The 27,430-nt window shown below is 58.1% G+C and overlaps 9 protein-coding genes across 9 annotated transcripts; 2 read left to right on the plus strand and 7 right to left on the minus strand.

Annotated features, from left to right (window-relative positions):
• Positions 1-144: 144 nt before the first annotated feature.
• Positions 145-1,086, plus strand: THITE_2095566 (uncharacterized protein; the record flags this gene model as incomplete). Its single annotated transcript, XM_003652948.1, has 4 exons — positions 145-342; positions 397-482; positions 568-658; positions 737-1,086. The coding sequence occupies exons 1-4, from the start codon at positions 279-281 to the stop codon at positions 1,084-1,086; spliced, it is 591 nt and encodes a 196-aa protein (XP_003652996.1). The 5' UTR covers positions 145-278.
• A 44-nt stretch (positions 1,087-1,130) lies between these two features.
• On the minus strand, positions 1,131-2,685 carry THITE_2114908 (uncharacterized protein). Its single transcript, XM_003652949.1, has 5 exons — positions 2,365-2,685; positions 2,196-2,236; positions 1,839-2,099; positions 1,628-1,762; positions 1,131-1,554 (listed from the first exon to the last, which is right to left on the minus strand). The coding sequence occupies exons 1-5, from the start codon at positions 2,441-2,443 to the stop codon at positions 1,324-1,326; spliced, it is 747 nt and encodes a 248-aa protein (XP_003652997.1). The 5' UTR covers positions 2,444-2,685; the 3' UTR covers positions 1,131-1,323.
• Positions 2,686-2,694: 9 nt separating this feature from the next.
• THITE_2114911 (uncharacterized protein) lies at positions 2,695-8,115 on the minus strand. The gene is made up of 2 exons (XM_003652950.1): positions 7,619-8,115; positions 2,695-7,556 (listed from the first exon to the last, which is right to left on the minus strand). The coding sequence occupies exons 1-2, from the start codon at positions 7,827-7,829 to the stop codon at positions 3,052-3,054; spliced, it is 4,716 nt and encodes a 1,571-aa protein (XP_003652998.1). The 5' UTR covers positions 7,830-8,115; the 3' UTR covers positions 2,695-3,051.
• Positions 8,116-8,863: 748 nt separating this feature from the next.
• THITE_2114915 (uncharacterized protein) lies at positions 8,864-11,421 on the minus strand. Its single transcript, XM_003652951.1, has 4 exons — positions 10,883-11,421; positions 10,711-10,794; positions 10,488-10,650; positions 8,864-10,432 (listed from the first exon to the last, which is right to left on the minus strand). The coding sequence occupies exons 1-4, from the start codon at positions 11,203-11,205 to the stop codon at positions 9,113-9,115; spliced, it is 1,890 nt and encodes a 629-aa protein (XP_003652999.1). The 5' UTR covers positions 11,206-11,421; the 3' UTR covers positions 8,864-9,112.
• A 4,111-nt stretch (positions 11,422-15,532) lies between these two features.
• THITE_2066571 (uncharacterized protein) lies at positions 15,533-17,522 on the minus strand. Its single transcript, XM_003652952.1, has 7 exons — positions 17,039-17,522; positions 16,817-16,858; positions 16,642-16,747; positions 16,032-16,565; positions 15,903-15,975; positions 15,801-15,850; positions 15,533-15,745 (listed from the first exon to the last, which is right to left on the minus strand). Exons 1-7 carry the CDS (start codon positions 17,192-17,194, stop codon positions 15,723-15,725), a joined length of 984 nt encoding a protein of 327 aa, XP_003653000.1. The 5' UTR covers positions 17,195-17,522; the 3' UTR covers positions 15,533-15,722.
• A 597-nt stretch (positions 17,523-18,119) lies between these two features.
• Positions 18,120-20,716, minus strand: THITE_2114922 (uncharacterized protein). The gene is made up of 3 exons (XM_003652953.1): positions 20,358-20,716; positions 18,781-20,291; positions 18,120-18,714 (listed from the first exon to the last, which is right to left on the minus strand). The coding sequence occupies exons 1-3, from the start codon at positions 20,538-20,540 to the stop codon at positions 18,327-18,329; spliced, it is 2,082 nt and encodes a 693-aa protein (XP_003653001.1). The 5' UTR covers positions 20,541-20,716; the 3' UTR covers positions 18,120-18,326.
• Positions 20,717-21,738: 1,022 nt separating this feature from the next.
• On the plus strand, positions 21,739-22,900 carry THITE_2114926 (uncharacterized protein). Its single transcript, XM_003652954.1, has 4 exons — positions 21,739-21,995; positions 22,084-22,329; positions 22,399-22,490; positions 22,568-22,900. Exons 1-4 carry the CDS (start codon positions 21,929-21,931, stop codon positions 22,706-22,708), a joined length of 546 nt encoding a protein of 181 aa, XP_003653002.1. The 5' UTR covers positions 21,739-21,928; the 3' UTR covers positions 22,709-22,900.
• On the minus strand, positions 22,861-25,665 carry THITE_2114929 (uncharacterized protein). Its single transcript, XM_003652955.1, has 2 exons — positions 25,472-25,665; positions 22,861-25,404 (listed from the first exon to the last, which is right to left on the minus strand). The coding sequence occupies exons 1-2, from the start codon at positions 25,524-25,526 to the stop codon at positions 23,093-23,095; spliced, it is 2,367 nt and encodes a 788-aa protein (XP_003653003.1). The 5' UTR covers positions 25,527-25,665; the 3' UTR covers positions 22,861-23,092.
• An 85-nt stretch (positions 25,666-25,750) lies between these two features.
• On the minus strand, positions 25,751-27,400 carry THITE_2114933 (uncharacterized protein). The gene is made up of 4 exons (XM_003652956.1): positions 26,878-27,400; positions 26,686-26,782; positions 26,588-26,623; positions 25,751-26,367 (listed from the first exon to the last, which is right to left on the minus strand). The coding sequence occupies exons 1-4, from the start codon at positions 27,177-27,179 to the stop codon at positions 25,993-25,995; spliced, it is 810 nt and encodes a 269-aa protein (XP_003653004.1). The 5' UTR covers positions 27,180-27,400; the 3' UTR covers positions 25,751-25,992.
• Positions 27,401-27,430: the final 30 nt, after the last annotated feature.

The raw sequence follows: 27,430 nt of genomic DNA on the forward strand, positions 1-27,430 counted from the left end.
GGGCCCAGGGCAAGCCAGAGACGGGCTGGTTACAGCCTTGCCAAATCCTGGGCCGGCAGGGGTCTTGTGGGGCTCTTGTGTAAGTAGCAGTGGCTCGCGCTCTCACGCGTCCACTTAAGTGGACGCCTCCTGTCATAGGTTCGACAGCTTCATTCGCTTCATCCCACACACAGTACATATCCCTCGCCTCCCGATTGTTTAAGTTCGACGTAACTCGTCACAATTTGACGGAAAACCCATCTCCCCACCAACTTCTACATCTGCCCCCATCCTTCGCAATGCCGTACAACACCACAGCAATTCCTCCCAGGAAGGAGGTAACAGGCCAAACCCAGCTGCCGCGTGAGTGTCATTGCCTTCCTTCCTTGACTGCGCACCTCGCTGACCCAAGCCTAGTCACAAGGGTCAAGAAGATCATCGCGGTCGACCCCGACATCACCGTCTGCTCCAACAATGCCGCTTTTGTCATCACTCTGGCAACGGCAAGTCCCAGCCGGCCTGGCCGGATCTCTTAAACCCCTACGTACCCTGTCGTGACCGTGACTGACACTACCCCTCTCCCCCCAGGAGATGTTCGTCCAGTACCTCACCAGCGAGGCACAGAACATGACCAAGCTCGAGCGCAAGCCGCGCCGGAACATCCAATACAAGGACATCGGTAAGCTAGCTCCCCGACCCTTGCGTTCCCGCCTCCCACGGGTGGGATTTGTCCGCTCAACTCGACGTTGCAAAACAGCAAACGCCGCGGCCCACCAGGAGAACCTCGAGTTTCTCGAGGACGTCGTGCCCAAGACGACCACGTACAGGGAGATCAAGGGCAAGGCCGCCGCCGCGCGCGCCAGGGTCACCGGCGAGAAGGTTCCCGAGGGCGCGGCTGCGGCGGACGAGCGCCCGTCTGACGCCATGCCAAACGGCAAGAGGGCGAAGCCCACGGTGAACGGCAACGCTCCCCCGGCAGCAGCGAACGGCCTCTCGCGGAGCAGGGTGCTGTCCTCGGACGCGGCGGACCCCAGCGATCAGTTGGAGCTGGAGATGAGGCAGGCGCAGCGGGCAAACGATGATGAAGATGTAGACATGGCGGGTTAGTTGTCACGCACCATGTTTTGTTTTCATCAGGTATCTTGTTTCCCGGTACAAATCACATACAAAGCGGCTCCTTGTTTTCCCGATGCTCTCGTACACCCAGTGCCCAAAACCGCCCCGTCTCGGCTCGTGTAAGCCCGCAGCCTGTACTCTAGACACCCGAGCACTCATTTTCCCCTCCCAAGATCCCAAGAGATAATTCCCTCCCGGGTTTTTCCCCGGGTCCCTACCTCACCCCTTTTACTCCTCCATTGCGTCCCCCACCATGATCCCCGGCGGCAGCCGTCCCTCGTTCAGCGCCTTCTCCAGCCTGATGATCTCCTCCAGGCTGTTGGCCTTCTTGATCATGTCCTGCAGCTTCTTGCGCTCCTTATCCGTAAGCTTGAGCCGCGACAGCTTGTTTGTCTGTCCCGCAGCGGCGGCGCCGCCCGCCGCGCCGACGTCAAATGTCTTGCTCTTGATTCCCATGATCTGCAACACCCCTCAAATCAGCAAATCTGCCTCGCCTCCGCGGGAAGGGCGTCGGCTGGGTTTTCCAACTCACCCGCGAAGCCAACTCGGTCGGCGCCTCGGCCGAGCCAAAAAGCTCTCTTGCCTTCTGCCGCTCGGCATCCTTAACCTTCTGGTAATCGAGAAACCGGACGGTGGGACACCGCCAGAGGACCCAGTACCGATAATGCTGTTGTCGCCCTCACATCAGCACACTTCGTCCTCTCTCTTCCCCGTCCGTGAGAAGAATAAAAAAAGCATCGCACCTCCTTCTTCGTAACCGGGTTATCCACCAGCACGAGGTGGGTCAGGCGCGGGAACCGGCCGAGTATGTCCAGGTCGGCCAACTCGGCGAGGTTATTAGAGGCCAGCCCGAGGTTGGTCAGGTTCGGCAGGGCGGCCGGCAGGGTGGGCTGGATGGCGGAGATGCGGTTGCGCGCGAGCAGCAGCGTGCGCACGCGCGGCGACAGCGGGAAGTTGCCCAGCACCTGGATGTCGTTGTCGGTCAGGTCGATGGCGTCGTGGGGCTGCGGCGCGACGCGCGGCGAGGCGGTTTTAGCCATGAAAGTCGCTCTCGGGGGGGGGGGGGGGGGGGGGGAAAGAGGACGATAAAAAGAACTTACACCGGCAACGCCCATGTTCTCAATCGCGGGTATTCTGTGTCCTGTATGCGGCGCAACACCGATTGGATAAACAACATCGTTGATAAACCCGTCTTCTTGTCTTTTTTTCTGGCATCTCAGACAGACTTGGAATAGATCAATGTGCAGTATCTGCTCTTTTCAAACGCACCTCTGAGGTCTATCTCCCGCTCCTTGAGCGGATTGAGGTAGGAGAGGGAGTTGTTGATGAGGTCTGCCGTGAGCCTCATTTTGGGAAGCTGCTCAACTTCCTTTTCGCTTCGGTTCTCTTTGCCGGGGTCGGGTGTGCTATTCGGGTTGGTTGGTTTGTTGATTCGATTCGAACTGAATCGGTTATTGTATCGTGTTTCTCTACTTCTAAGAAGCGGCTACAGGTCGCTGAACGGGCTGAATTATCGGGCACTGTCGCGGCAAGCCGTCGCGGTCGCCAGTGAGTGTGGTTCTTGGAGTGGCATTCCAAGGAAGGTCGCGCGACCCGCAGCAGCAATCAAGCTCCACAAGGCTGAAGTGATATCTAAGTGGGGCCACATGGTTATCGCCACCCTAACCCTTGCCATTACGATTCCACTCCGACCTCACACCAAGCGAAGGAGAGCGAAGATATCACCTGCACTCTTCGTCCATACTGTGGTAAGCGCATCAAGTCAATGCTAAGTTAGCTAACACCCCAAGTAGACTAAACCAAATCAGCCACCCACTTCCAAACCCAGAATCCAATTCCCACCACGCCATGTCCATCGCCACCCAAACTCCCCTTCCTTCCAGCTCAACACCCCTTCAGACAAACCCATGCGACGCGTGACTATGAATGTGAGACATCATAGGTAACTAAAGACCCTCACTGAAAGACAAACACCACCCCGCTGCGGTCTGCCGACACCGACATCGGATAGGGCGACTCCAGCAGCGCCACGTCCGTCACCGCATCCAGGTGGCTCTTCAGAAGCTGCTGTTGCTGCAGCGAGATGACCGTCGACCGGGGCGGCCGGCTCCCCGGCGCGCGGCCCGAAGTGCGCGTGCCCGCTCCGTTAGCAGCAGCCGCCGCTGACGAAGACGAGCCGACCGGCCTCGGCCACCGCTCCGTATTCAGCGTCATCGACGGCGTGGGGTGGCTCGCCGTGAAGGTCGGCCTGCCCTCGTCGGGCTGCAGGCCGCTGAACACGACGCTGTTCTCGATGCGCGCGAGGTCCCAGAACCGGAGCTTCTTGTCGGAGCCGGCCGTGATGATGAACGCGTGGCGCACGTCGCGCTGCGAGTAATGGTCGTCTGCGCCGCTGCCGCCGCCGGTGCCGGTGCCGGTGCCAACAAGCATGGCGCGTACGCCGCGGTCGGCGTTTCCCGTGGCCGCGGAGGGCTCGATGTTGGTCGCGAAGCGGCCCAGCATGCTCTCGGGCTTGTCCTCGTCGACCTCCCACGCCTCGTAGCCCTTCGGTCCTTCCTTGTTGCCGCCCACGCGGTAGATCTCGCGGCAGAGCGTGCGCTCGAGGTCCCAGACGGTCACTTCGCCCTGCCCCGTGCCGCCCGCCACGCAGACCCATTTGCCGCGGCCCTTGGACGGGTGGATGCAGAGCCGGTAGATGGAGCCCTTGCCGGGCACGCCCCAGCCCTTGAGCCGCATCTTGAACCGCAGATCCCAGAGGTCGAGCACGCCGTGTGACGTGCCCAGGCAGAGCCAGTTGCGCTTGCGGTCGATGCAGAAGCAGGTCGGCGTCCCGTGGTGCACGGGGTTTTCGAGTTTGTAGAGGAGCGACATGGTCCGGAGGTCGATGCCCAGGATGTTGGACTTGTTCGTGGCGAGAACCAGGACCGAGTTGGATTCCTGTTTGAAGTGCTCGCACCACACAGCGAACTCGCCGTCGACGAGCTGGTACTCGCGCAGGACGCGGAGCCGGGGGTAGCGGAAATTGACACCGCTGAGCACGGTCTCGACCTTGATTATGTGAACGCTACCGTCGCTGGCGCAGCTGACAAAGCTGTGCGTGTTCTCGATGAAGCACAGCGCCAGCACCCTGGCGCCCGCAGCGTGTTTGTGCGTAAGCCTCGACCGGTGAGTGATGTTCCGTTCAAGCCGTGCCGTGTCCCAGACCTTGACGCACCCGTCGTCCCCGCCGGTGAGGAAGAACTGGTGGTCCGGAGAGACGACGATTCGGTTGATAGCGCCGGTGTGTTCGGAGAACGTGGCCACAAGCTTTCCAGAGGGTCGCCACCTGTCATCCGCTCCCTGTTGGGACGCCGCTGATCTGGTGGACTTGTCGCGCGAAACTGGCGTGACCAGGGGCCCGTACTCGACAAGATCATGGGGGTAGTTGTCGACATACATGGCGTTCAGCATCTTGAGAATGTTGGGGTCATTCCCGGTGTACGTGTGGTTGGCTCGCAATCGCGTTTTCGCCTGAGCTAGCGCCGAGTCTGTGTCGGGATGAGACGAGATCCGGATTGGAGCCTGGCTGAACGGCCCCTCCACCTCACCGAACGCATTTGTCTCGGTTGTACCAGTCTCGGGCCCGGATTTGGCACTGTCTTTGCGGTTCATGAGGCTGATTGCACTTGACTGATGCCGAAGGGCCCTTCTGGCGGCGTACGGAGCGTCCTGGACCGGGCCGTTTTCGTCCGTCAGTGATGATGTGGGAGCTTTACCTTGGACGACGGATGCCCGTCTGGATGTATCTCTCGAGCTTTCGCCTTGTCTTGCCGTTGTCGGCGAGGCGGTTAACTCATCCTCCAGCGGGCGTCTGCTGTCCACAGATGTGGGTGACATGTTGTCCCTGCTGCCGAGCAGAGAGCGGTGATTATTCAGGGCAGCTCGCCGCCTCTTGCCGACAGGGTCATCGATCGACATGGAAGCGTCGAGAAGGGCGTCCCTGATCGTCCGTGGAGCGCTCGTGTCCTGCTCAGGGTTTATCGCAGGGCTCGCCAGCGGCTCTTCGTCGAACAAGACAGTCTGGGGTCTGATACCGAGGCTACGGAGCGGGATTATGCTGTTGAGCACTGCAGTATTCGCTGTCTCTTGCGCGGTCGAGTCCCTTGTCTTGATCTGGCTTAAGCGCCAGATGAACTCCCTGAGCGCGAGCAGTTTGGGCTCGTCCTCTGGGGCAAGGCCTAGGTTTCGCAGCTTGTTCAGCCACTGCTCGTCCTCCTCGTTCCTCGAAGCCTTGAGTAGCAGCTGCGGGTTTGACTCCGCTGGCCTGGATGAGATCGGCCCCGAAATGGCGTCGCGAAGTTTTCTGAAGGGCTTCCAGAAATCGCCTCTATCTGTCTTGGACGCCCACAGCATGGCTTGGTCGAACACCGACCGAGATAGCGGTTTCTGGAGGGCCTCGAGCAAGCTGAGCTCGTCGAAAGCCGGTATGTGGTGGGGCTTGAGATAGGGTGCGAGCTGCGGAAGCACCTGAACTCGGAGATAGGCTGGACTCAAGAAGCGCGTACCGGCCGAGATGAAGTCGGCAGCCGACTCACGAATCCAGACGTTGGGGTGCATGGTGAACCGCCCAGTGATGCCGATAAGCTCGAGATAGGTCTGCTTCGTGAGGAGCCCCAGGTTCGCCAGCTCTGCCAGGGAGTGCAGCGCCCCCTGTACCACATGCTCCTCTGGATCGGTAATCGCCTGGACCATGAGGGGCAGGATGAACTTTTCTAAAGTGTTGCTTCCCAGAAACGCTGAGATGCCCACAATGGTGTCGAAGAAGGCGCACTTCAGCATCCAGTCGCGGTCGTTCACATACGTGTTTAGATGAGTGAGGATGATGTCGTTAGCCTGCGCTGCGCCAAAGAAGACGCAAAGATCGGGTACCGAGGTGAGGAACGCTCTCCGAACAAACGGCTCCGAGTCCTCAATGAGAATCTTCGTCTGGGACTCGAATACGTCCGACAGCTCCCGGCGAGCGCCGTCAAACAGCCCGCCGAAGGCCGCCTCTGGCTCGTTCCCGGCCTCAACCTCGGGATCGGCAAGGGCCGCGGATCCGTCCGCTCGCAGCGTCGCAGCCATGGCGAGGAAGCGGTCCGCAGTCACGGCCAGTTTCCCGAGACAGGAGGCGTACGTCGCGCGGACAAGCGGACTGGGCGTACGCTGCGTGTCCTGCAGCAGTGATTCCATCCGCGGCATGATGTAGTCCAGAAAGATCTGCGAGTTCACCGGCGTGATGACCTTGACGAGATCGAGAAGCTGGGTGATGGCGCGAACCGCGGAAACCACAACCATGTCGCATTTGTCCTTTAGCAGGGCGACGAGGTAGGGAAGAACGCGGTCCAGCTTCGCTTCGTCAGTCAGCCGCTCGGCGAAAGCAAGCAATATATCGCATGCCTTGATCCTTGCGGACGCATGCGCAGTGTTGCGAAGCGACGAGACAACCAGGGTCAAGAAGATGAGGGTGCCATCGTCGGCAGACGGCTGCTTATCGGCCGAGACGTAGTGTTCATTATTCGGGATGTTCAACCGCACGGGGAAGTGGGCCAGCCCAAGCCTGGGGGAGAGACGGCGCTGCTCAGCGCGAAGACCGCCATCCTGGTATCCAAGAAAGTAAGAGATCTTGTCAAAGTCGAGCCACACCCGCTCGATCCGTTGGTCAGGCTCGCTAAGATTCCTCGCAGCCCCAGCGGAGGCGTTCTGGCCAGATAAAGGGTTGGTGATCAGCTCCATGTATTGGTGCAGGAAGCTGTAGAAGTATTCCGGGAACACCTTGCCCTTCCAGAACTCCAGGTACTGCTCCGCCGCGTACCGCTTTTGGGGATCCAGCTGTATCATATGGGCGATCATCTCGCGAAGGTCTTTGTCCGGAATTTTGCTGAGGTACGTGATGAAAGGATCATAGTCTCCCTTCCCCTTCCGGTACGAGAAAAGCTGGCTCAGGCTGAACAGGCGGGTCTCGAGGAACAGCTCGGCAATGACGCAGCCGGCGCTGAAGATATCCATCGCCCATGTCACCTTCGCATTCGGATCGGGTTCCTCGCCAGGCGGCAGGAACCTCTCGGGAGCGATGTAGCAGGTTCTCTTGCCAGAGGTGTCGAAGAAGTAGGAGTAGTCGGCTGGGTTGTCCTCGGGCAACGTGACGCGCTTGAAGGACGAGGAGAAGTCGGAGAGATAGAGCCAGTTCCAAGAGGTCACCAGTATATTTTCGGTCTTGATGTCGCCGTGGTAGACGCCTTTTGCGTGGCAGTCGCGGAGCGCGCATAGAAGCTGGAACGCGAGCCACTTCTTTTCGATGTCCTCCAAGAACGGTCGGGTACTGAGGCGGTCGTAAAGAGAATTGTAGAGGAACTGGCGGACAAGGTAACCGTTCGTTTCGGTCTCGACTACTCGTTGGTACGGCAGGGCGTTCGGCACATCAGCAAGGGCTCGCCGCTCGCCTGGACAAACCCACATCAGCACTGAAGGGCAGCCACACGGCATCGGGAACCAGCTTGCTCACGGATGATCTCCTGCTTGTATTTGTCCAGCGACATGGGATACGGCTTGATGAGAACCTTGGCAAGCACTACGCCGTCATGTCGCCTCGCCCGGATGCTCTTCATGAAGCCGCCAGTGCCGACGGAGCGTTCGTAAACCAAGTCGGAGAGCTCGGGGACGTCGATGCTGGCGGACCCCGCGCGGGGAGCAGCAAGGGAGAATCCCTGGCCCATCTTCGCCGGTTTCCGCAGCCAGGGCTAATCTCAGCTTCCAGCTACCTTCGGCAAAGTATCGGCACAGCGTGGCACATCTTGTCTGAGGCTCGTCCCGGCGGAGTATTGGATTGCGAACACCGCGGCTGGCAGTTGGCGGTCAGACCAGCGTGAGGGCGCGAAATGCGCCTTGGGGATCTACAAGCAGTCGGCGCGGCAAAGGAAGCAATGCTGAAGTATGTGCCTTTTCAACAAAGCTTTCCTAGCATGGTTCGAATTGCGACCTAGGTGACGTTGTGATAAACGGTCACAAGCTCTGGTGTAGGCAGGCAAGCGGGAGATGGGTCCGGCAGCTTCCTGTCGTGGGCTGCCAGCCAACCGAGCAAGCGATCTCCACAAGAGATAAGATAACTAAACTACCTTACACAGTAGGAACCTCAACACAGTGAAGCCAGAACACCGACTCCACCAGAGCTTATGGATCTTGCACATTATTATGCCTGCCGCCGACGTAGTTGCAGCGCTCACCGAGCAACAACATCGCAAGCTTTTACGCCCCGTGGGAACTTGTAAGGTATCTGCTACTTCCTTTCCCTTTTTTTTTCTGTAGAAATCTAGATTAAGGAAACTTGGTCTCTGCCAGTAGACGAAGAACATATCTCCAGCGTATTTTGAGGCTATGTCTTGAAAGGTGGTTGCCGTTCTTGGGCCCTTCGAGCGGTACTTGCAACTCTGCAAGAACCTGACCCGACCATCACCCCGACCTCGAGGGACGCGCTGCCTCCCCGTTGCCGCACCAGGTACCATTACGCAGCCGACCCTCCATAGTCTCGACGCGCCCCAAAACACCACTGGCGGTAAACCCCGGGGGTATATAGAATAACAACGAAACGAAGAGATGAGCGCTCGGCGACCACGAACTGAACTCGAATGTCCAGAGCCCAATGAGCTTAGCGTGGGAGGGTTCAAAAGGCGGTGAGCCTATGGTCGAGAGCAAAGGTAGATCGTGTTGGAAGTCGAGTGCATGTGCACTTGATGCTCGCCCGGACGTGCCGAAGCGCCAAGAACCCCAAAGTCGCGCCCAGTGAAAACCGCCCATGTGCCATAGTTGGAAGGTTCGCAGTACCGTACGGTGTATCTGGCCGGAAGATCCCAGAGACCGCTTGGGTCCGAACTCGCCTGAAGCTAGGGAGAAAGCAAAAATGTGTCGTGAACACCCAACGCCGTAGACAATGCCGCGCCAAAACAGGGAGGCTTTCATCGAAACATCATTGCGAGAACTGCGTCATAATCATAAGCCGCGCCTAGGTCTGCGTTGTGGTCGTGTACGGCAGAGCGCTGGAAGCCGCGTCGGTAGAACCGTCGCCCTCAATTGTCTTCTTCCAGTGCTCGGGAAGACACACGCACACCAGCGGGAATGCCTTGATCTCGCCGCTGACGGGCGGCGACTCGTCATGCGCTCTTCCTGATGTGTTGGACACTCCGCTGTCTCGCTGGGCCTGCCGGCGTGCCTCCCACTGTTCGGCGCGTTCGTCCACCATGACGCCCGTAGCCCAGCCATCGTCCCATATGCCCACGACCTTGAGCATGTCGCCCCGCTCCAGCAGGAATTCATCGGCGGCCCGCGGCTGATACGCCCACAAAACGGCAACCCGGTCGCCAGGATGGATGTCGTCTTGAGAGTAGTAGTCTTTGAAGAACGGAAGCTGCTCCGACTGCTGGCTGGCCATCCCCTGGGGAGAGGACATGCCGCCTGAGCTGGGCGAGTGGGCATCCTCGCCAGCCAGTACCGAGTTGCTGGAGAGAGAACCGTTCCGTTTCCGCATCGTCGGCGGAGGTCTGAGCACGCCAGCGGCGCCACGGTCGGATGCCGGGCTGTCGCCAAAACCATCCGAGGATGAATGGTCATCGCCCCTCCTCCTGCTCCCACGATACCCTGCCGACGTTCCAGGCACAGAGCCGGCCGTATCTCGAGCCGTGTGGCGGGACGGCGCGTCGGCCGAATGGCCTTCAAGTGCGGACATTCGGGCGACTCTTCCGCCCGGAAGCACCTCAAACCCAGCTGGCGCACCCGTCTGCGCCATCTGTGGCGCCGGTGGGCCCCGACGAGCGGGCGATGGCTGGTTGAAGATACTCCCATTCTGACTGCCGTTTCTCCTTCTTCGGTAAAGGAGCAGCATGAACGCGAGGGCCGCAATGATGCCGGCACCGAGCACGGAACCAATGACAATTCCGGCAATCTTGCCCCCGGAGAGACCACCACCACCGGTCGAATCATGATTGGGAGTTACCGTCGCTGTCACCGTCGGTAAAGAAATTGGGCTAATCGTCGGGAGAACAACGCCAGCACAGCGGGTCTCGGCATCGGAGCTGTAGCAACACGTGTCCGTAGAGTTGATGCCACCCTTAGCGCAGTAGGAACAGAGCCCGATGGTGCTGTTACCATACCCGCAGTTGTCTGGCTCGTTTGTGATAGCGGGAATGCAGTCTTGGCTGGACAGGGAATCGGCAGGCAGGGCGCAATTAGTGAAATCGGCCCGGATCTGTGCCTGGGCTTCACTGCTGGGATTGGGACACAAGGATTTATCCGCCAGTACGTAGGCCTCCGACTGAGCGAATTGGGCCTGGAGATGTGGTCAGCTGCGGCATGTGCCCAAAGGCAAGGGAGCTGTGACGCACGCATGAGTCGGCGCAAACGGGGCGCGAGTCTGCTGCAGAGAGACTGCAGGCTGCAATGGAGTTTTGGATAATAGCATTACAGATTACCGTGGTCGTGAAGCGCGCGTACAAGTCGCTCGTGTTGCTGTAGTCGATCCTACTGCAGCCGAGCAGGGTCCCGTACCTAAGGGGAACGTCAGATCGTCTTCAAGCAGCAGATTGCCTGGCTTCTTGCTACACCTACTGTTCCCGAACGTGGTCGGTTTGCACGTAAGTAGTTAAAAGGCTGTCGAAATCCCCAACGCTCGAGACGTACTTCAGGAACGGACTAAGCGAAAACGGTCAGTATTGTCGGCAGGCGTGCCACCAACCCCACCAGAAACCATTGCCGACGTAGGAGCGCAGGGCACACGTACAAGAGGCCCACGACATGGTCATCCGTGGTGGACACGGAAGATGACTGCCAGGCAGAGCATGCCTTCGAGCCTTTGAGCGGCACGCAAGCGGCCATGGAGGCAGGGACGGCAGATAGCAAGGAGAGCAGAGCGCCTTTTGTGCTCAAGCATGCACGCCTCGTTCCAGATAATTGCTGACGAGCGCCCATGTCGCCGTGCTCGGCTGGGTGCGTTCCAATCGTCGGGTTGATTATCGCCTCCTGGTTGTCGACGGCTGTGAAGCAGGTTTCTGGCCAGTGCGTCGCTGCAGTGCTGTGCTCATGATCGTGCTCAGGCGCTATCATGGCTCATGGTCTGGGGTGCGCAGGGTGGTTTTGCCGAACAATCTTGGGCGTGCCGGTGTGCCGGTGCATCAATCCGGGTTTTAGGTCCCAAGCCCAGGTTTGCAACGACGCTGATCGTTCCTGTCGCTGATTGAGGCAGGAAGCTTGGGGAGCTGTGGCCGAGGTCTAGCAGCTCGGGAAGGCAGTAGCAATTGAGAGTGGACCGTTGGCGGGCGAGGTGAGTGGCGCGGTGCGGTGCGGTGCGGTATGATGAAGCAGGTTCGTTCGTTCTCCGGCTCAGCGGCAGCCGCGAAAACTGACGCGAAGGAGCGACTGCGGCGAGTAGAATTGCGCCAAGCGGGCGGTTCAAGCGCCAGTTGGTGAGCTGCCAAGGCCCGATGATGAAAAGAGTGACACAAAACGAGAGGAAGAAGTAGAAAAAAAGGCGTTCCTGATGGCGGGAGGACGGTGGGGTCCAGTGTCACCCCCTCAGGACTTGTTGACGAAGAAGAAGCGGATGAAAGAGAATTGGGCGAGGAGATGGAAACGTGCAGGTCTCCCTCAGCAAAACGAAACGGGAGATTGCTGCTGAGACCCACGAACCAATTTCGCTTGAGCTTAAGGTCCCTGAGTGCCGCTTTCCCCAAGAGGCTAGCACGTCCGCCAGGCTCCCCGGTAACAAACCCCTGTCCAACATGCTGGACGCCTGCTTCCAGGTTCCTCGGGTTTTGGGTTTTGACCTGTCTCAAACAAGGTGGAACGCCGGGCTTAACGCATACAATTCAACGCATACACGTAGTGTACAATGCTGCCATCAGACACGTCAGGTAACAAGGCTCAGAGCCTGGGAATTCCGAAGATATTGACTATACCATGCTACCGAGACGGTCGGTAAATGCATGTTTCGTGGCCGTAAAGTCTCCAGCGGCTCGTAGTCCAGGACGACAGTCACGTCAATATCCGGCGTCAGCGGGTAGGTCCCTACGGTGAACCACAGCTTTTCTCTGCCGCAGAAGACCCAAGCTCACAGTGTCGCGTCCATGAGCATTGGCCAGTAAGATACCTTGGGCGCTCCTGTGGCGTGCGGAGGTAGGCAGGCGGCTGAGCTCGCGAAATGCGCTAGAAGTACGGGTATGTGCAAAAGAGCACTTGCACTGTGTCAAGTCGGTCACTTATTGCCACAGTTATCCAATTTTTTCTCAGAGAAGCGCACGATCGACAGAGTAAATGTGTGTGCCGCATGCAAACCGCCGTTAACTGTCCGGGTCCAGTGGTTGGGGCGCCTCTGCAAGCGACAACATCAGACCTCTCCTTCCCGTCCTTCCTCTCATCGAGAGCGCGAGCTTGTTGTAGTGCGTGTTCAGTTCCGGGTTGAGCCGAAACGCTCGAGCAATCCTCCGTCCAACCTCACGAGAGCTCAACGCTACCTTCTACACAGAATGCGATGTAGCGTCAGCTAGTTAGCGTTGTCGAGCTCCTGAAATGGATGGAAGCTTCGCTCGCTGCGTGTTAACTAGCGGAAGCTAGTAAGTTAGCAAGTGGGTCCGGTCCAGCACATGGACATCCATGGATGGCTCGCAACGCGGTTTCTCCAAGTCGGGAACGCTTCGCTCGGATACCTGGTTGGGCCAGTGGGGGACACCAGGAAATTCGGGGGGTTCCGAATCCAAGGGGAAGACCCCGGGCCCTCAGATCGATTCACGGCAATTCTGCTGAACGGAGTTCTTCCACTGCTTACAGCCTCCTGCCCGGGTTACAAGCTGCTACATCGGAAGCGACGAAAATAATCAATCCAAGCGCTCGGTCGCCGTCTGACAACAGACAACTGGTTAACCGACCGCCATGCATTTGCCAACCCAGCGCCTGGATGCGTTCGGGCTGCAGTTGCCACTTGTAGATGCGTGCGAACCCAAGGCTGCATCGTGGTTAACTAAAACAATGCTGGGACCGATTGCCGAACCACTCGTCACCGTTCAGTGGTCTGCCGCTGTCCACACCTTCCCCCTCGCGCTCAGACCGTCATGCAGACGGAATTCTTGTTTGGCAGGCCAATCGGGGCCAACCGTTCGATCTATTTACAGAGTAGAGAGGGTGTCCATCGAGAATCTGAATACCTCTACCTACCTGATGATGTCTCAACAGAGAACCCAGCAGGCGTTGTTTCCCACCCTCTTCCCACGCGGAAGATGTGCTGCTGTTTCGGTGTCGATGCAACAACCGAGTTGGGTTGTGAGAAGCAGGCAGTCCCTCTTGTGCTGCCCAGAACCATACGCCGATAACCACTCGGCCGAGGGAAGTTGTAGCTTGCACTTGCCACGTTGCTGGGAGCAGATCAGCATTGCTTTGTTTTCACGTCCCGTGCTGCCGGAAAGTCCTGGGCATCCGGTCAGTGAAACACGCTAGCAGCGCCAGCAGCGCACCCACGTGTGCGTGTGCGATTCCCAAGGTCCCACGAGATCCTCACGGTGTGGCATCCGACCAGGTAGGTAACCTCAAGTGCCGACAGCCATGTGTCTCTTCGCATTGCGAAGAGTCAACTCCTCCACACTCTAGGTTAGCCGATGGCAGACACACCTGGGGAAAGCCGGGGTGGTCTCAAACATGCTGACGATCCCGTGCCGCAACTGTCGGGAACTTCATGCGCCAGCCCGCTGTCTGACACCGCTCGTTCACACCTCCTGCCTCGGATTATCCTACTGTGACAAGAGCTTCACAAGTTGACTGGCCAAAATAGACCTGTTGAACCCCGGATGGTTATGTTATGGCAGTGCAAATTGGTGTACTGCGAAGAGTTTCCCTCCTGGGCTTGCTTTCCGGCAACCTGGGAAGCGGACCATTGCGGGAAAACCTCTATGACGTGCGCCGGACAGCCTTTCTCAACCCTGGGAAGTCAACGAGGTCGTCCTAGCTGCCCATGAGTACACCGATGGAGTACCTACCAGTCCTGCGTGGGATAGGACTCGGGTCTTGAGTCCATGTCCAAGCTGATATTCAGGGCAGTCGAGCGGCTACCAACCACGCTAGGAGACCTCAACTAGCTTCAACAAACAGCAAGGCAACCAAGATGAGGGGGGCAGCGCACTCGAAGGCTAAGCCACTGCCCTCGGCAAGGCAAGGCGAGGGTTGGTCAGTTAGAACTCTGTGCGGCCGCACTTTAACAAGGTGGAGGAAGGGCGAATGGGGCTCTAGGGAGGCATAACACCGCAACTTGTTGCGCATTCCATCCGCTGCCACTACGCTCGGCATCTACCCACTCCGAATCGTGGTTGGCCGGCGCATGATGCTAAAGACATTCATGATGCTGGAGACGTTCTGGCAAGTTGCTGTGTATAAGTAAACAGTGGAACCTTTCTGCTCCCAGTCTACGTTTAGGCAGATAAAGAAGTCGTCGAGCTCTTACAAGTGGTCTTGCTGCGTTTGCATGCGTTGACACAATGACCCAAACACCCCGTCTGCATTATGAGACGTACAACCTCGACCCGGCGCTGTAGATTCGTTGTGGAGGAAGTAAGAGATCTTTCGTCCTTGTTTTTAGTGAACCGAGAGGTCTCGTGGCGGAGGTGGTGGTGGAAGACATGCCTGCGATTCCCCCGGTGCTCCTGGACCGAGGTGAGGTTCGTGTTCGAGTTAGACATCTTCTCTCCGTCGAAGGGGCGGTCAAGGGGGCGATGAGATTTCCAGTAAGGTGGAGTGGCTGCTACGAAGGAAGAAAGGAACAGTCTGCTACTCAGCCCAGCCGCTACTCACAAGCTTCGTCATCTGCGCAGCATTGGTGCCGTTGAAATATCCAAGAAACCACCATGGTCAGACCTGAGGTAGATTGTGGGATTTTACTTACATGCCCCAAGGGGGGGCTCAAGGGCAGGCAATCCAAGGTGTTCTTGACCAAGCAAACACTTCACGTCATCTGCCTTGCCCCTTCTTACAAGCCCGGCAGCTCCTCGACCACCATGCGATGGGCCAGCATGCGACGAACTGTTGCCTGGACTCCAAAATCCCCCGCGAAGGAACGGCCTTGGCACAACCGAGGACTCTTGAGAACTGATGAAGGAGCGAGATACGGACAGAGCCCACAGCCACCGTACTGGCCGGTGACATATCAACTTCAAGTCTCAGAACAGTTTTCAACTCGTACCTCATTATGATATCGGAGACAACCGCCCGCAAGACGCATGGGCGTTTATTCTTTGCGTCTCGTCCCTTCAGCTGAGGGGACGATAACTTACAAAACTGGTAAGACCGTAGCTCCATCCCCATGAAGGAGTCAGCAGCCAGAGCGTGAACAACCCTTGCCGGACGAGGGCGCGGGGCCGCGTTCCTTAGATGTATCAGGCGGGAACAAGCAGGTAGCAGCAACCGATGAATTTTTCTTGGTTGGTACATCATATCTACCTCAACCTCTACAATTTTTCCCATTCTAAGCCCACGGGATTCAGCAGAGGCCATGAGTAGACAGAGTGTTCGACGCCTTCCCCAATCCAAAGCTGGTCCCGGTCCTATGCGGTGACGCGGCCGGAAGTCAGGGCGGGCTCTTCTCATTACAGGAAGTAGTCGGGGGTCCCTGGAATGCTGGTCAGCAATGTTTCGTTTCGGCGAGAAACGGGACGCTCGCTTACTCCTAGAGACCATGGGTTCGCCGGCTCTTGGGCACGGGTCGAATTGCAAGCTGCAGGTTCGATTAGTAGGTAGAAGACGCCACGGCAAGGAGAGGAACGGACAATGTGTATTTCAAATGCTCGTCAATCTCCATTATCGCGGCCTGGTTGCCACATCTGTAGCAGTAATTGGGTGCTGCAAGCGGATCAGCAAATAGGTAAGCGACGGCTAGAACGGTGGTAAAAACTCACCGGAGAAGATGGTGACCACGTTTCGGTCCTGCGACCAGTTGTAGCCCTCCATTACGAGCTGATGCGCCCTCGCAATCAGGGTCAAGCCGTTGTTGTGGTTGAAAGCCTCTGATATGTCCTGGCCAAACGTGTAACCCGCGCCGCGCGGCGAGATGCCCCAGCCGCACCGGTCGTCGGGGTCCGACCACAGGAGGTCGCACATGGGACCTTCGTGAGGCACCTCCTGGACCCGGTCCAGGGCTCGGATGTTGTCGAGCGTGTCGATGCTCGGCGAGAGGCCGCCGTGGAGGCAGAAGATCTGGTTGTCGATGAGGGCGGTGAGGGGGAGGTAGTCAAATAGGTCGGTGAAGTACTTCCACACATTGGCGTTGCCGTACTTGCGCAGGCACTCGTCGTAGAAGCCGTACACCTGTGTAATCTGGCGGGACTCGTGGTTGCCGCGCAAGATGGTGATGCGCTGCGGGTATCGAATTTTGAGCGCCACAAGCAGGGTGACAGTCTCGACCGAGTAGTAGCCTCGATCGACATAATCCCCTGCGCAACACCCAGTCGTCAGAACATCAAGCTGGCCTCGCTCGCGGATCGGGAACATCAGCCGGCCGCGCCATACCCATGAAGAGATAGTTGGTGTCCGGGTTGGGCCCGCCAATTTTGAAGAGCTCCATCAGGTCGTGGAACTGGCCGTGTATGTCGCCGCAGACAGTGACGGGACATTTCTGGAACCATTAGCCTACTATGAGATGATGATGTCTTGGTCGCGGCCGCGACCGGCAGGGCACACGTACCACGGGTTGTACGTTGGACTCCTCTTGCAACACCTCACGCGCCTGGAGCAAAGAGGAAAACAGTCAGCCTTCGGCCCTCGGCCCTACGGAAATTCTAAAAAACACGCGCAACCTGCTCTGCCTACGGCCATGACCTGGATATTGAGAGCGGCGGGGGAAGAAAGTGCAGGGCGACATGTAGGGTGCGGCGACGACGAGCGGCAGGCGGGGTAAATGACGGACCTTCTCGCACAGTCTCTGAACGTCCACCTCAGCCAGCTGCTTGCAGTTCATCAGCGCCTCGATCCATCCGTCGAGCGTCGGGATGCTGGCTGGCTCGAGGTTGACCGGAGCCAACTCTGTAGGCACGCGCCCGACGTCCTCCATGTTTGTATCCATTCCAGCAATTGGTCCTGCGCCGGGCGATGCGCGGTCGGCGGATTGCAACGAGTGCGGCGCTTATTGCTTCAGCTCGGCGTTGCAGCGAAGTGTGCTGAGGGTGATCGGGAGAGTCGAAGAAATGACGTTTGGTTGTCTTCGGGCGCGGCGCGGGTCAAACCAAAGTCGGGGTCAAAATTGGGCAGGTGGGCGGGTGGGCGGCGTGCTCAGCAGCAGTCGCCTGTCGGTTGCCAAAAAGGGGGAGGTGCGCCTTTGTCTGCAGTGGGATGGTATTAACGTCAAATCGCGAAAGACGTAGACTGGAGGCCGCAGAACCGCTCTAGCGCTGCCGCTACAATACGTCGTGCCAAGCCAAGGGTATAGCAGTCGAAACGTTGAAGATGACGGGAATGGAGCAACGATATGTTTGGCTGGAGAGCTGTGGTGCTGTGGTGTCGGCGCTGTCGCCTTCCCGCTGCTGCGTTGGCCTGTGCGCATGCGAGCAGCTTCCCCACGCGCTGAGTTCTGGGCATCCACTCCAACCAGGCACCCCACCATTGGGTTCCACCCAGCCAAGCCGTAATTACGGTGGACGTTAAAGAGGTCCCGCCAAGACTAATTTCGGCCAATTGTCGGCTATGTTTTTACAACGTTTTTACATAGCCACCATCGCCAAGGCGTTTGCTCTATCGCCAAGGGGTTAGTTCGCCGGAGGTGCGGGGGACGGCGCCAGCCCCCCGCTAGGCTAAGGCTAGGATGCAGATCATAGTTAGAGTACGGGTTATCCTCGGTTTTCTTTTTTTTCGATTTGGTTGAGGTTTCGTAAAGTTGTTGTTGCGAGTCTTTGCGATTTTGCATTGTTGATGTTGCTCTTAGTCGTGGCGGCCCCGCTTACCCTTGGCGATTTGTAATTACTTGTACGCGGCAGTCTCCGAAATTAGTCTTGGCGGGACCTCTTTAACGACGACCGTAATTACACTGAACAAGGATGCGCTGCACGGAGCAAGCTGACGATTTTCAAGGACGAGGATACTGGGAGGCCCCGTCGAGTCTTCGCATGCCCATGCACTAGACTAGACTACAGGCTAGAAACTCGGTCGATATTCCCTGAGCATCAATGCAGAAACGGAACACACATTTCAGAACCCCAACTCTACGCAGCTTGCGCCTCCAGGATCAAGCCCAGTCCTGCCGGCGCGTTCGACGTCGACGCCGACGCCGCATCCCCTCCCGCCGGCTTGATATTTTGGCCGACCAGGTTTCGAAAGTCCATTCCGACCTCCGCGAGCATGCCAGCATGGTCCTTGGACGTGTTCATGCACCTCGTCCATGTCTCGCTGCCCTCCTTTTCCCCGCTGAGTTGCCGGGCAAGAATGGCATTGAACGCGTCCACCTCCTCCTTGGCCCACTTGACGCACGCGCTCATCATCGGCGGCGGGAAGCAGGCCTGGAAGCAGCTGACTGTGTTGCGGATGATGGTGAAATAGACGAACGAGATCTCCCAGATGTACTGCTCGAGGTTTCCCTGGAAAATGCATTGCCTGCATAAAACCGGGACGTTAGTCACCTACTCCAAGTTAATCGATCGGAACCACTGCGATGCTCACCTAGACCGCTTTTGGATGGTCTCGCTCCTTGCCTCCAGGTAGGCCTCTCGCGCCCGGTCCTCAAAGCCCAGCCGGGACAGCCAAGACACGTTCTGCTTCGTCTTCCGCTGCTGATTGTGGGTGCTGACGAGCTCTCGCACTACCAACGCCGCCAGCTTCGCCCGTCTCTCATCGACCTTGAACGAGATGAAGTCCTGAGCGATGACGTTGTTCTTCAAGCCATGCGCCAGACTTTTCAGTTTCTCGATCCGCGCGACCGCTTGCTCGATCTGCTGAAGCGCAATGTGAATGTCCAGTTCGTCCATCTGGCTCTCGACCCAGCGCAGGTTTTGTTGCTTGCCGTCCACCTCGATCAGCATATCTTTGATGTCAGACAGCGTCTCGAGAAGCTCCGTCTTCTGCAGCAGACCCGGATCGCGCGAGGCGAAATAGTTGATGGTCTCCTTAGCCTTGTTCGTAGCCTCCCGCTCGGATTGGAGGTTTCGCCGCAGCTCCTCCACCCGTTTCCGAATGTTGAGCATCAGGGCTGCCTTTTCCGGATCTTCGGCCTTCTCGGTCCGGTAGATGAAGGACTCATTTTGACCGCCGCCGCGCACCATGATGGCGTCGGCGAGCTTGTTCCTGCCGCTGGATGAGTCGCCAGAGCCGGCCATGTCCACCACCTCGACATCCAAGAGATGCCAGCAACGGTCGGCAACAAGCTTGGTCATAGGGGCCCGGGCATCGGCGGCGGCCGGTGCGTCCGTTTTCCTTTTCTTGCGCGAGGCGACGAGCAGGTGGTCATTCAGCAGGAAGATCTGCATCGCCCGCCTCGACCTGTAAGTTGCGTTGTCCAGCTCGACCCACGGTCCTGCATTCTGGACGACATGGCGGCCCGGCGTGTTCGGGAGGAACTTCTGCGATCCCTCGACGTTCTTGTACAGGGCCTGCATCTGTGAATTCCACAGCGCGGTCCTATCGGCGACAGAACTCCGCTTGTCTCTCCTGCTCAGTCCGGTGGCAATCTGGCCGTTGAATCCTGCGCCATCTACACTGTTGGAGGCCGAGCGTAGCGCGGTGGTATTGGCCTTCAGCTCCGCCATGAGATTTCTGAGGGTGCGCATCTCGCCCTTGAGCTTCTCGGCCTCCTTGCTGATCTTGATGAACTGCGTGCGGTTCTGGTAGACACTCTGCTGGAGGTCGGAAGACGCTCGGCTCTTGAGCTTCTGCAGGGCGGATTCGTACTCGCGGATCTCGTCCTCGGTGGCCTCGCTGAGGATCTCGGCGACGTACTGCTCAGGAACGAGATTGGGATCGCGAAGCGCTCTTACATCTACTCGCGGTCCTCCGGCTCCTGCGCTTCCGGTTTCGCTCCGGCCTCCTCTTGACTGCGGCGGTCGGCGATCTTGGGCCTGCGCTTGCGCGTACTGGTCGAGGCTGGGCAGCGAGGGCATCGGGTTGGCGGCTGGGTCGAAGTCGGCTGGAAGGTTGTTGAAGCGCGTCGAGTACCGTTGCTTGACGAGGTTTGAGGTCTGCGGCAGGGACAACGCGATCAGTTACGTGCCAGTGAGCTCGGACACCACAGGAATGCAGCTCACCTTCCCGCTGCTCTGGGGAGGCGGCCGGGGCCGGGGACGCGGGCCCTCCTCGGCGGCTGAGCGCCCCGAAGGCTCCCGCGGTCCCGCATCTTCTTGTATGATGGGGCCGGAGATCTTGAGGGGTGGACGGCCCTTCCTCTTCCCTCCGCTTCGCAGCGAGATCTTGGACCGTTCCTCAGACATGGTGGAGTCTCACGCGCAGCAGGCAGTTGTGCGAAGAAATTGAAAGAAATCTGCAGTAAGGCAAATAATTCAATCGGGGCTCAGTTTAGTCGTAACTGCATTCGAGGAAGCTGGGGGCGTTGTGTCTGGATCACGACACTGGTTGAGGTTGCCGGGTCCAGCTGCTTGTGTGCGCGACTTGGCCAAGGTTGAGTGGTGCTCTGTTTCAAAAGCCAGCAGCCAGGGGGGCCAAGTGGGGCAGGCTGAGCTTGGCGCTGCTGTGGGGGTACCACATGGGGAACTTAGGTCCGTGCGCAACTACCGTCTGCACACCGTTTACACTATCCGCCGCAACCTCCCCTTGCTTCATTAGGGCACCTCGCGCAACATTCAGAACATACATGATCTCTGTCCCATGCTATATACAAATTAAAAGCCTTTTGAACAAATCGCCCAGCTGCAAGTCAGAAACTGCGACAGGGCGGCGAATATCTAACATCAAGCGAAGCCCCCAATATCATGGTTTGACGGAGTACCTATTTTTTACCTACCAATCATGTCGACACACGGAGCACCTCTCACGAAGTATGCTGCCCTCCGTGGGCAGCTTTCCTTCCGTTGGTTACATCCAGCAGTTGAGGCTTATGATAGACACCTTTTATGCCTTCTCCAGTTGCGCTCCATACAACTTGCGAACTGTGTGTCTTCGCACGCCATCTCGGAAGTCTCACCTAAGAAGCTATGAGCTAAGGTGAGTACACAGTAAATGCATGGGGCTCAGCCAAGCGTCTGTTCCAGGTTATCCATTGCTAGGATGTAATTACATTCGCCGTGCTCTTCTTGCCAGACCCAGCGGCACTCACCCTCATGCACAGCAGCCAGCGGACATGTCATACCTCAAGGTGAGCCGTTTGAGGGGAAGCGCCGATGGGGTGAGCTCGCAAATAAACACCCGCCTGGCAGTCGAGTCGCAGATGCTGCCGAGAGCTTAGGGCACGATCCTTCGTCATCATTTGATATCTAGCCACCATCTCGGAGCCGGACACAGTTTACGTCTTCAGCTTTGCTCGTCCAGAAGCGGCAAGTGCTGGGTGTTTCTTTCAAGGCCAGCGTGCTGTGGATCGCTGGTGCTGCTTGCCCGATGGCTTGGGATCGAGGAATAAAGTGGGCCGAAGATGCTGCATTGATTTTGATTGATCGAAAAAGTGGGCCCGGTGCGACCGGGTTCAGGTTAGGGAAGCAGAAACCGACCCCAGCAGGAAAATTGGTTCGTCAAGCAGCGCTGTGAAAAGCGACTGAGCTGCTTGGTTCTCGAGCTCAAATCACCAGCAAACCACCAGCAACCCGCACCGCATCCGCGTCCAGATAGCTTGGGAAGCCTGCTCAGTAGCTCACACCACAGTATCACAATGTCAACATCACAGACGACCGTGATTGCAACGGCAACTGTTGCCGCAGTTGCTGCGGGCGTTCTTGGTATTCATGCCCACCAGCCTCGCGACCACATGCAGCCATGCCGATGGATGATGAACTGACTTTTTCTGCTCGCCTCAACCATCCACAGCCTATGCCGTCTACTTCGACTATCGCCGGCGCCACAGCCCCGAGTTCAGAAGGCAATTACGACGCAACGCGCGGCGGCAAGCGCGTGCCGAGAAGGACCAGGCCGAGGCCAACGCAAAGGCCCAAAAACAGGCGATCAAGCAGGCCGTCGACGATGCCAAGGAGGAGGGCTTCCCCACTAGCACCGAGGAGAAGGAGGCCTACTTCCTGGAGCAGGTCCAGGCGGGCGAGATGTCGAGCGGAGACCGTACGCTTCCCGTTTTTCCTCACGAACGCGTCGTCAAGACCAACCCGCTGACCCTCCACTCCGCAACAGCGTTCGAAGCCGCCCTGGCCTTCTACAAGGCGCTGAAGGTCTACCCGACGCCCGGCGACCTGATCAACATCTACGACAAGACAGTACCCAAGGTGAGACGAGCCCTGCGAGACCGAGAGGCGGAACCCCTCCCCCTCTGTTCCATGCTGACCAACGTGTTTTTGCCCAGCCCGTCCTCGACATCCTCGCCGAAATGATCGCCTACGACGGGAGCCTCCGACTCGGAACATCCTACACCGGTCGCGGCGGCGTCGATGTGGCGGAGCTGATGCGCGAAATGGGCGCTGTCCCCGGTGTCGGCTTGGACTAAAACCAGAACCCTGCCTCAACCAAGGTTGGAGGTCTTGATATTGAACGGCAATCCACTCTCAGAATCCTGGCGTCGGAAGACGGATTTGACTCTATCACCCCTTAGTCCACACGGCCGCAGCCGGCGTTTGACGGAGCCTCAACTGCTTTGTACGATACGACACGGTCGCCTGGACTACGAAGTCACAGGAGAGCCGAAAAGTCGAGTTGTAAGAGGATGAATGATATTGTACACATATATATGCGCGGGAAGCAGCACGGGTCGGGGCTTGCTTGTTGGCTTTATGACCTAGTCTAGAATCGAGGGAGGGATTCACGGACGGCGCGTGTGAGGATCTTATCATAGAGATTGTTTCCATCTCCCTGGACTGCTCCTAGCCATAATCTAATTCGCCTCGATGGGACGCCCTTTCTTATCCACCCTCTGGTCTCTGGGATCAAATCCGCCGTTGCCCCAAGTCGCCCACTCAGGGGTTGGAGGCCCCATGTAGTCCTCGGGACTGAAGTCCCCGTCAGGACCCTTCTCCTCCAGCAGCTGGAAGAACTTGTCGTAGTCAATCAGCGTGTGCCACTTCCCGTCCACTCGGAACCGCTCGCTGGCGAGCAGGATGCAGCAGCTGTGCGCGTGCTCCGCCGCGATGCCATACTGCAGGCCCCGCTTCAGCAGCGCCTTCTCAAGCGCCACGACGAAGTCGCACACCTCCTGGTAGAAGGGCACGTTGGCCATGGTCAGCCCGGCGCTGCTCGACGACGACGTGCCGCAGTACGTGACGCCCTTCACCTCGACGAAGCACGGCAGGCCCCGCTCGACCAGGTCGGCGTACCCCTCGACCTCGTCCTCGATGTTGAACCCCTTGACCAGCGTCAGGCGGAAGACGGTGCGCTGGCGGAAGCGGCGCTCGCGGAGGATGTCGAGGCAGCGCTGGAAGCGCTCCCAGAAGTCGCGGTGCAGCGGGCGGTCGATGCGGCGCAGCGACTCGCGGTTCGACGCGTCGATGCTGACGTACAGCTGCGTGACGTGCTGCAGGGCGGCCAGCTGGTCCGGGTGCTGCGCGTTGCAGACGAGGAAGGACGAGATGCGCTCGCCGTGCAGCAGGCCCAGGAACTCGTTGATGTGTGGGTAGAAGATGGGCTCGCCGACCAGCGACAGCGCGCAGTGCCGGATGCGCATCGCCTCGGCGAAGCGCTCCGCCCGCACGCCCGGCACGCCCCGCATCATCTTGATCTTCTTGTAGTGGTTCTCCTTGACGCCGTCGAATATGAGCTGCGGAGGGTCGACAACCCACCGCCAGGTCGTGCCGACCGGGTTGGTGCCGTGGCGCCAGCAGAAGACGCATTTGTTCGAGCAGGAAAGAGACGGCGTTGTTTCCATGCACTGGTGCGAGTTGATGCCGTAAAACGAGAATTTGTAGCAGGACCCCCGGCCGCGGAGGGCTGATTTTGTCCAGCGACAAATCTTGACCCCTGAGTGGGAGCCAACGATCGAGTAGCCCTGCTTCGTGAGGGCCGTATAAGTGGGTGAGTTCTTCGGTACCATCTCCTTTATGGCAACAGTGACACTCTTCTTGGTCGCCGACTTCCCTTCCGTGGTAAAATCAATGGCGAGCGGGCCCGCCGATTTCTCGCGAGAACCGTCTGCCCGGGACAGCTCCATGATCCGGCCAATGTCTTCCACATCCTCAATGCCGCCAGAACTTCTTTTCGCGCCTTTGGCATCGACGGTCTCCTCCAGCACTTCACCGTCGTCTTCCGCTTCCCCTTCATCTTCGCTTTCGATCGGGTCTCCCGAACCAGGTACGCCATCGCCAAGACTTCCCGTCTGCGCCACCTGCTTGAGCACATCCACCAGCCCGGTCCTCCACTCTGACAATCTCTGCTTGCCATCCCTCTTCCAGTCGCCCATTCCCAGGGGATACGCGCGCTTCCGCCCACTGAGCTTCGCCATCCACTTATCAACCTCCTTAGCCTGGAAACAGAACCCTTCGTCTTCGGTCGGCCAGCCCTCTCTGTCGCCAAATCCAAACACAGAGTATCCCAAAATCGGGGCAAGCGGGGAGGTGTCAATGCGGAAGTCGTGGTGTGTTTCCCGCAGATGCTCAAGGAAGTTGTCGTTTATGCTGTCGATGTTGTAGCTAGGGATGACAAAGAGGTAAAAATAATCCGTCTGCTCGCTCTCGGGCTTGGGCGGCGCGATGAAGTACTCGTCGTAGTCGACTTCGGCCAGGTCTAGCACCCGCGGGGGTAGAAATGTGCGACCCGATTCCTCCTCGGCGGTACACCCTAGAGCGGTGGCCAACTCTTGCGCAAGCAACTGTGTATTCTTCTCCGTGCTTCCCGTCAGGGATGAGAAGAACACCAGCACCTGGATCCTTCGCGCCTCGCGCCCTGACTCCGCGCGGCTGCGCGCCTTCCTACTAGCATTGCCTTTTATCCTTCTCGGTCCGTCTTTCGCTCTCCACTTTTCGTTCCCAGTACCGGTGCTCTCTGAGCCCTCAGAATCGTCTTTTCTGACCTCTGTCTTCGATTTCTTCTCCGCGCCGGCAACAAGATTGGGTGGAACTTTCTCATAGATTTTTGGGATCACAAGCAGTTTCTCCCTCTTCTCTGTCGAGTGGAGGTATATGCGCAGCAGGCTGAGCACGAACAGCGTCGACATGATGATCGGGATCCTGTGTTCGTGCCATAGCTCGAGGACATCTGTCGTGGCCAAGGATGTCAGTCCAAACCAGGTTTGAGAAGAGAATGGAGCGGCAACCCGACTTACAGCTTGCAACCTCGGACATAATCGAGGGGCTCACGCCCCGGCTATCGGGGAACATGACTGGTGCGCTCCTCCTGAGCGGTTGTGGCACACTACGCGCAGTGAAACGGGAATTTGATGGAGCGTTACGGTTGCCGCCGCCAAAGTTTTGGAGGGGACCACGAACAGTGCCCCGCATTATTGAATTCAGCTTACTGTCAACCTCCCTATCGTTATCGGCGGACCCCTGCCTCTCGATTAGCGAGACATCATTACCTACAGCTACAGTGCCTGCAGCATGATACGCTAGATCGGAGGGGAAAAGGGCCCGGAGAGAAGCCGGCTCACCTTGAGAGGCCTAGAAGGATGTAGTTGGGCTTGCAAAACATAGGATTCTTCCGTCGCGGTATCACGGACCCATTGACGGTGTAACTATGTGTCAAAGGAAAGGAACCACTCAGGGCCGCCTTCCAGTGCGTTCCAGGGACAAGCACGAGTCCGGATCCCGAAAGAAGAACCAATGCTGCGCCATGCATCCAGAAGAATTACTCTTCGATCTGTTCTTCCCCAGAATCCCCTACATCCTCATCCTTCACTGCCGTGGCGACAGCTCCGCCAGCCGACGCTCCACTGCTCGACTCGACGGCGCGCGCTCCACCTTCTGTCCCGGGTGCCAACCCAGCAGTTCCATTCTCGTCCTCATCCTGCTTCTTTGCCGTTGCTCCCTCATCCTTCCGTCCAACAATCACGTTTCCTGCCACAAGAAGGGCTGCGCCAAGCCACCACAGCGGCGGTAGGGACTCAGAAAAGATGACCAGGCCGAGGATGGCGGTGATAACAAAGTTGGACGAGGTGTTTATGATAGATACTTGGGTGGTCGAGTTGCCCCGGGCGAGGGCGGTTGTAAAGAGCGTCCACATCTAGAGGCGTCGTCAGATCGGATGAGAAGATAAGGAAGTAGGGTAGGCTTTTCCAGGGAGAGAAGGGAAGGGACATGTCAATATGTTCGGCGACGCGACCTCAGCGGGATGCCATTCAAGCAAGGCTGAAAGTAGATCTGCCAAAAGGTAGACCCAGAAAGGCAGGTTTGCCAAGTGAATGCATTGGATGTCGAAAATGAGATGAGCAATAATAACCTACAACACCGTTGAATGTGAGATTCAACCCGAAGAAGGTCTTGTCCAAATGTCAGTCTCAAAACACGCAAACCTCCACAAGAGAGAGATTTGGGAACCTACACCTCGCATGATATATTCGATGACATTCTTTACGCTCTCCAGACCCAGCATGCGCGCAATCGCAAGCGAGAACCTCGTCGTTAGCTCAGTGGTGGTTCTGCAGCAGTGCAATGCAGCGCATTAGCTTCACCCAACTTCCATCCGAACCAGCCCAAACATCGATCCTCATTCGCAATGATCATTAGAACTCACAACTTCGCAAAAACCCCGTTGAAGGCCGCACACCCTCCACTGGCGACAGCGAACACAATCCACTGGTTCCTCCTCGCCCAGCTCAAACTCTCCCGCGACGACGCGTCCACACCACCTGCAGACGACGCCGCACCGTCAAGCAACGGCCGCGATTCATCTGGCGAGTGGCTCATCTCATCGAGCGGCTGCTTCTCATGTCCGGATGACCGCGTCGTTCTCTCCCTGAGATTCGAGACTGAGGAAGGAGACGCAGCGGCTGCAGGCGCCTCAGACTGGCGGTTGCGAGGACGTAGGGTGGGCATTTGGGGTCGGTGTCGAGGACTGGGGTTGAAGAGGGAGGCCCCTTTTGATACGCACCGGCTGTGCCGTGTTGCACAAAGACGGAGCCCCATGGGATGAGACACCCAGTTGTACGTAGAAGGCGTAACGTTACTGTCACACCGTGTAAATTACCTGAAAATGAGCAGCCCGGCGCCTGTCCCTGACTGTTTCATAATACGTGACTCTCGACTCCTCGAGTGCTTTGTAAACGCAGGCCAGGGACGCTTTCCGC

The sequence above is a fragment of the Thermothielavioides terrestris genome, chromosome 2, assembly GCF_000226115.1.
Source record: "Thermothielavioides terrestris NRRL 8126 chromosome 2, complete sequence".
In the NCBI taxonomy this organism is placed as follows: Eukaryota; Fungi; Ascomycota; class Sordariomycetes; order Sordariales; family Chaetomiaceae; genus Thermothielavioides; species Thermothielavioides terrestris.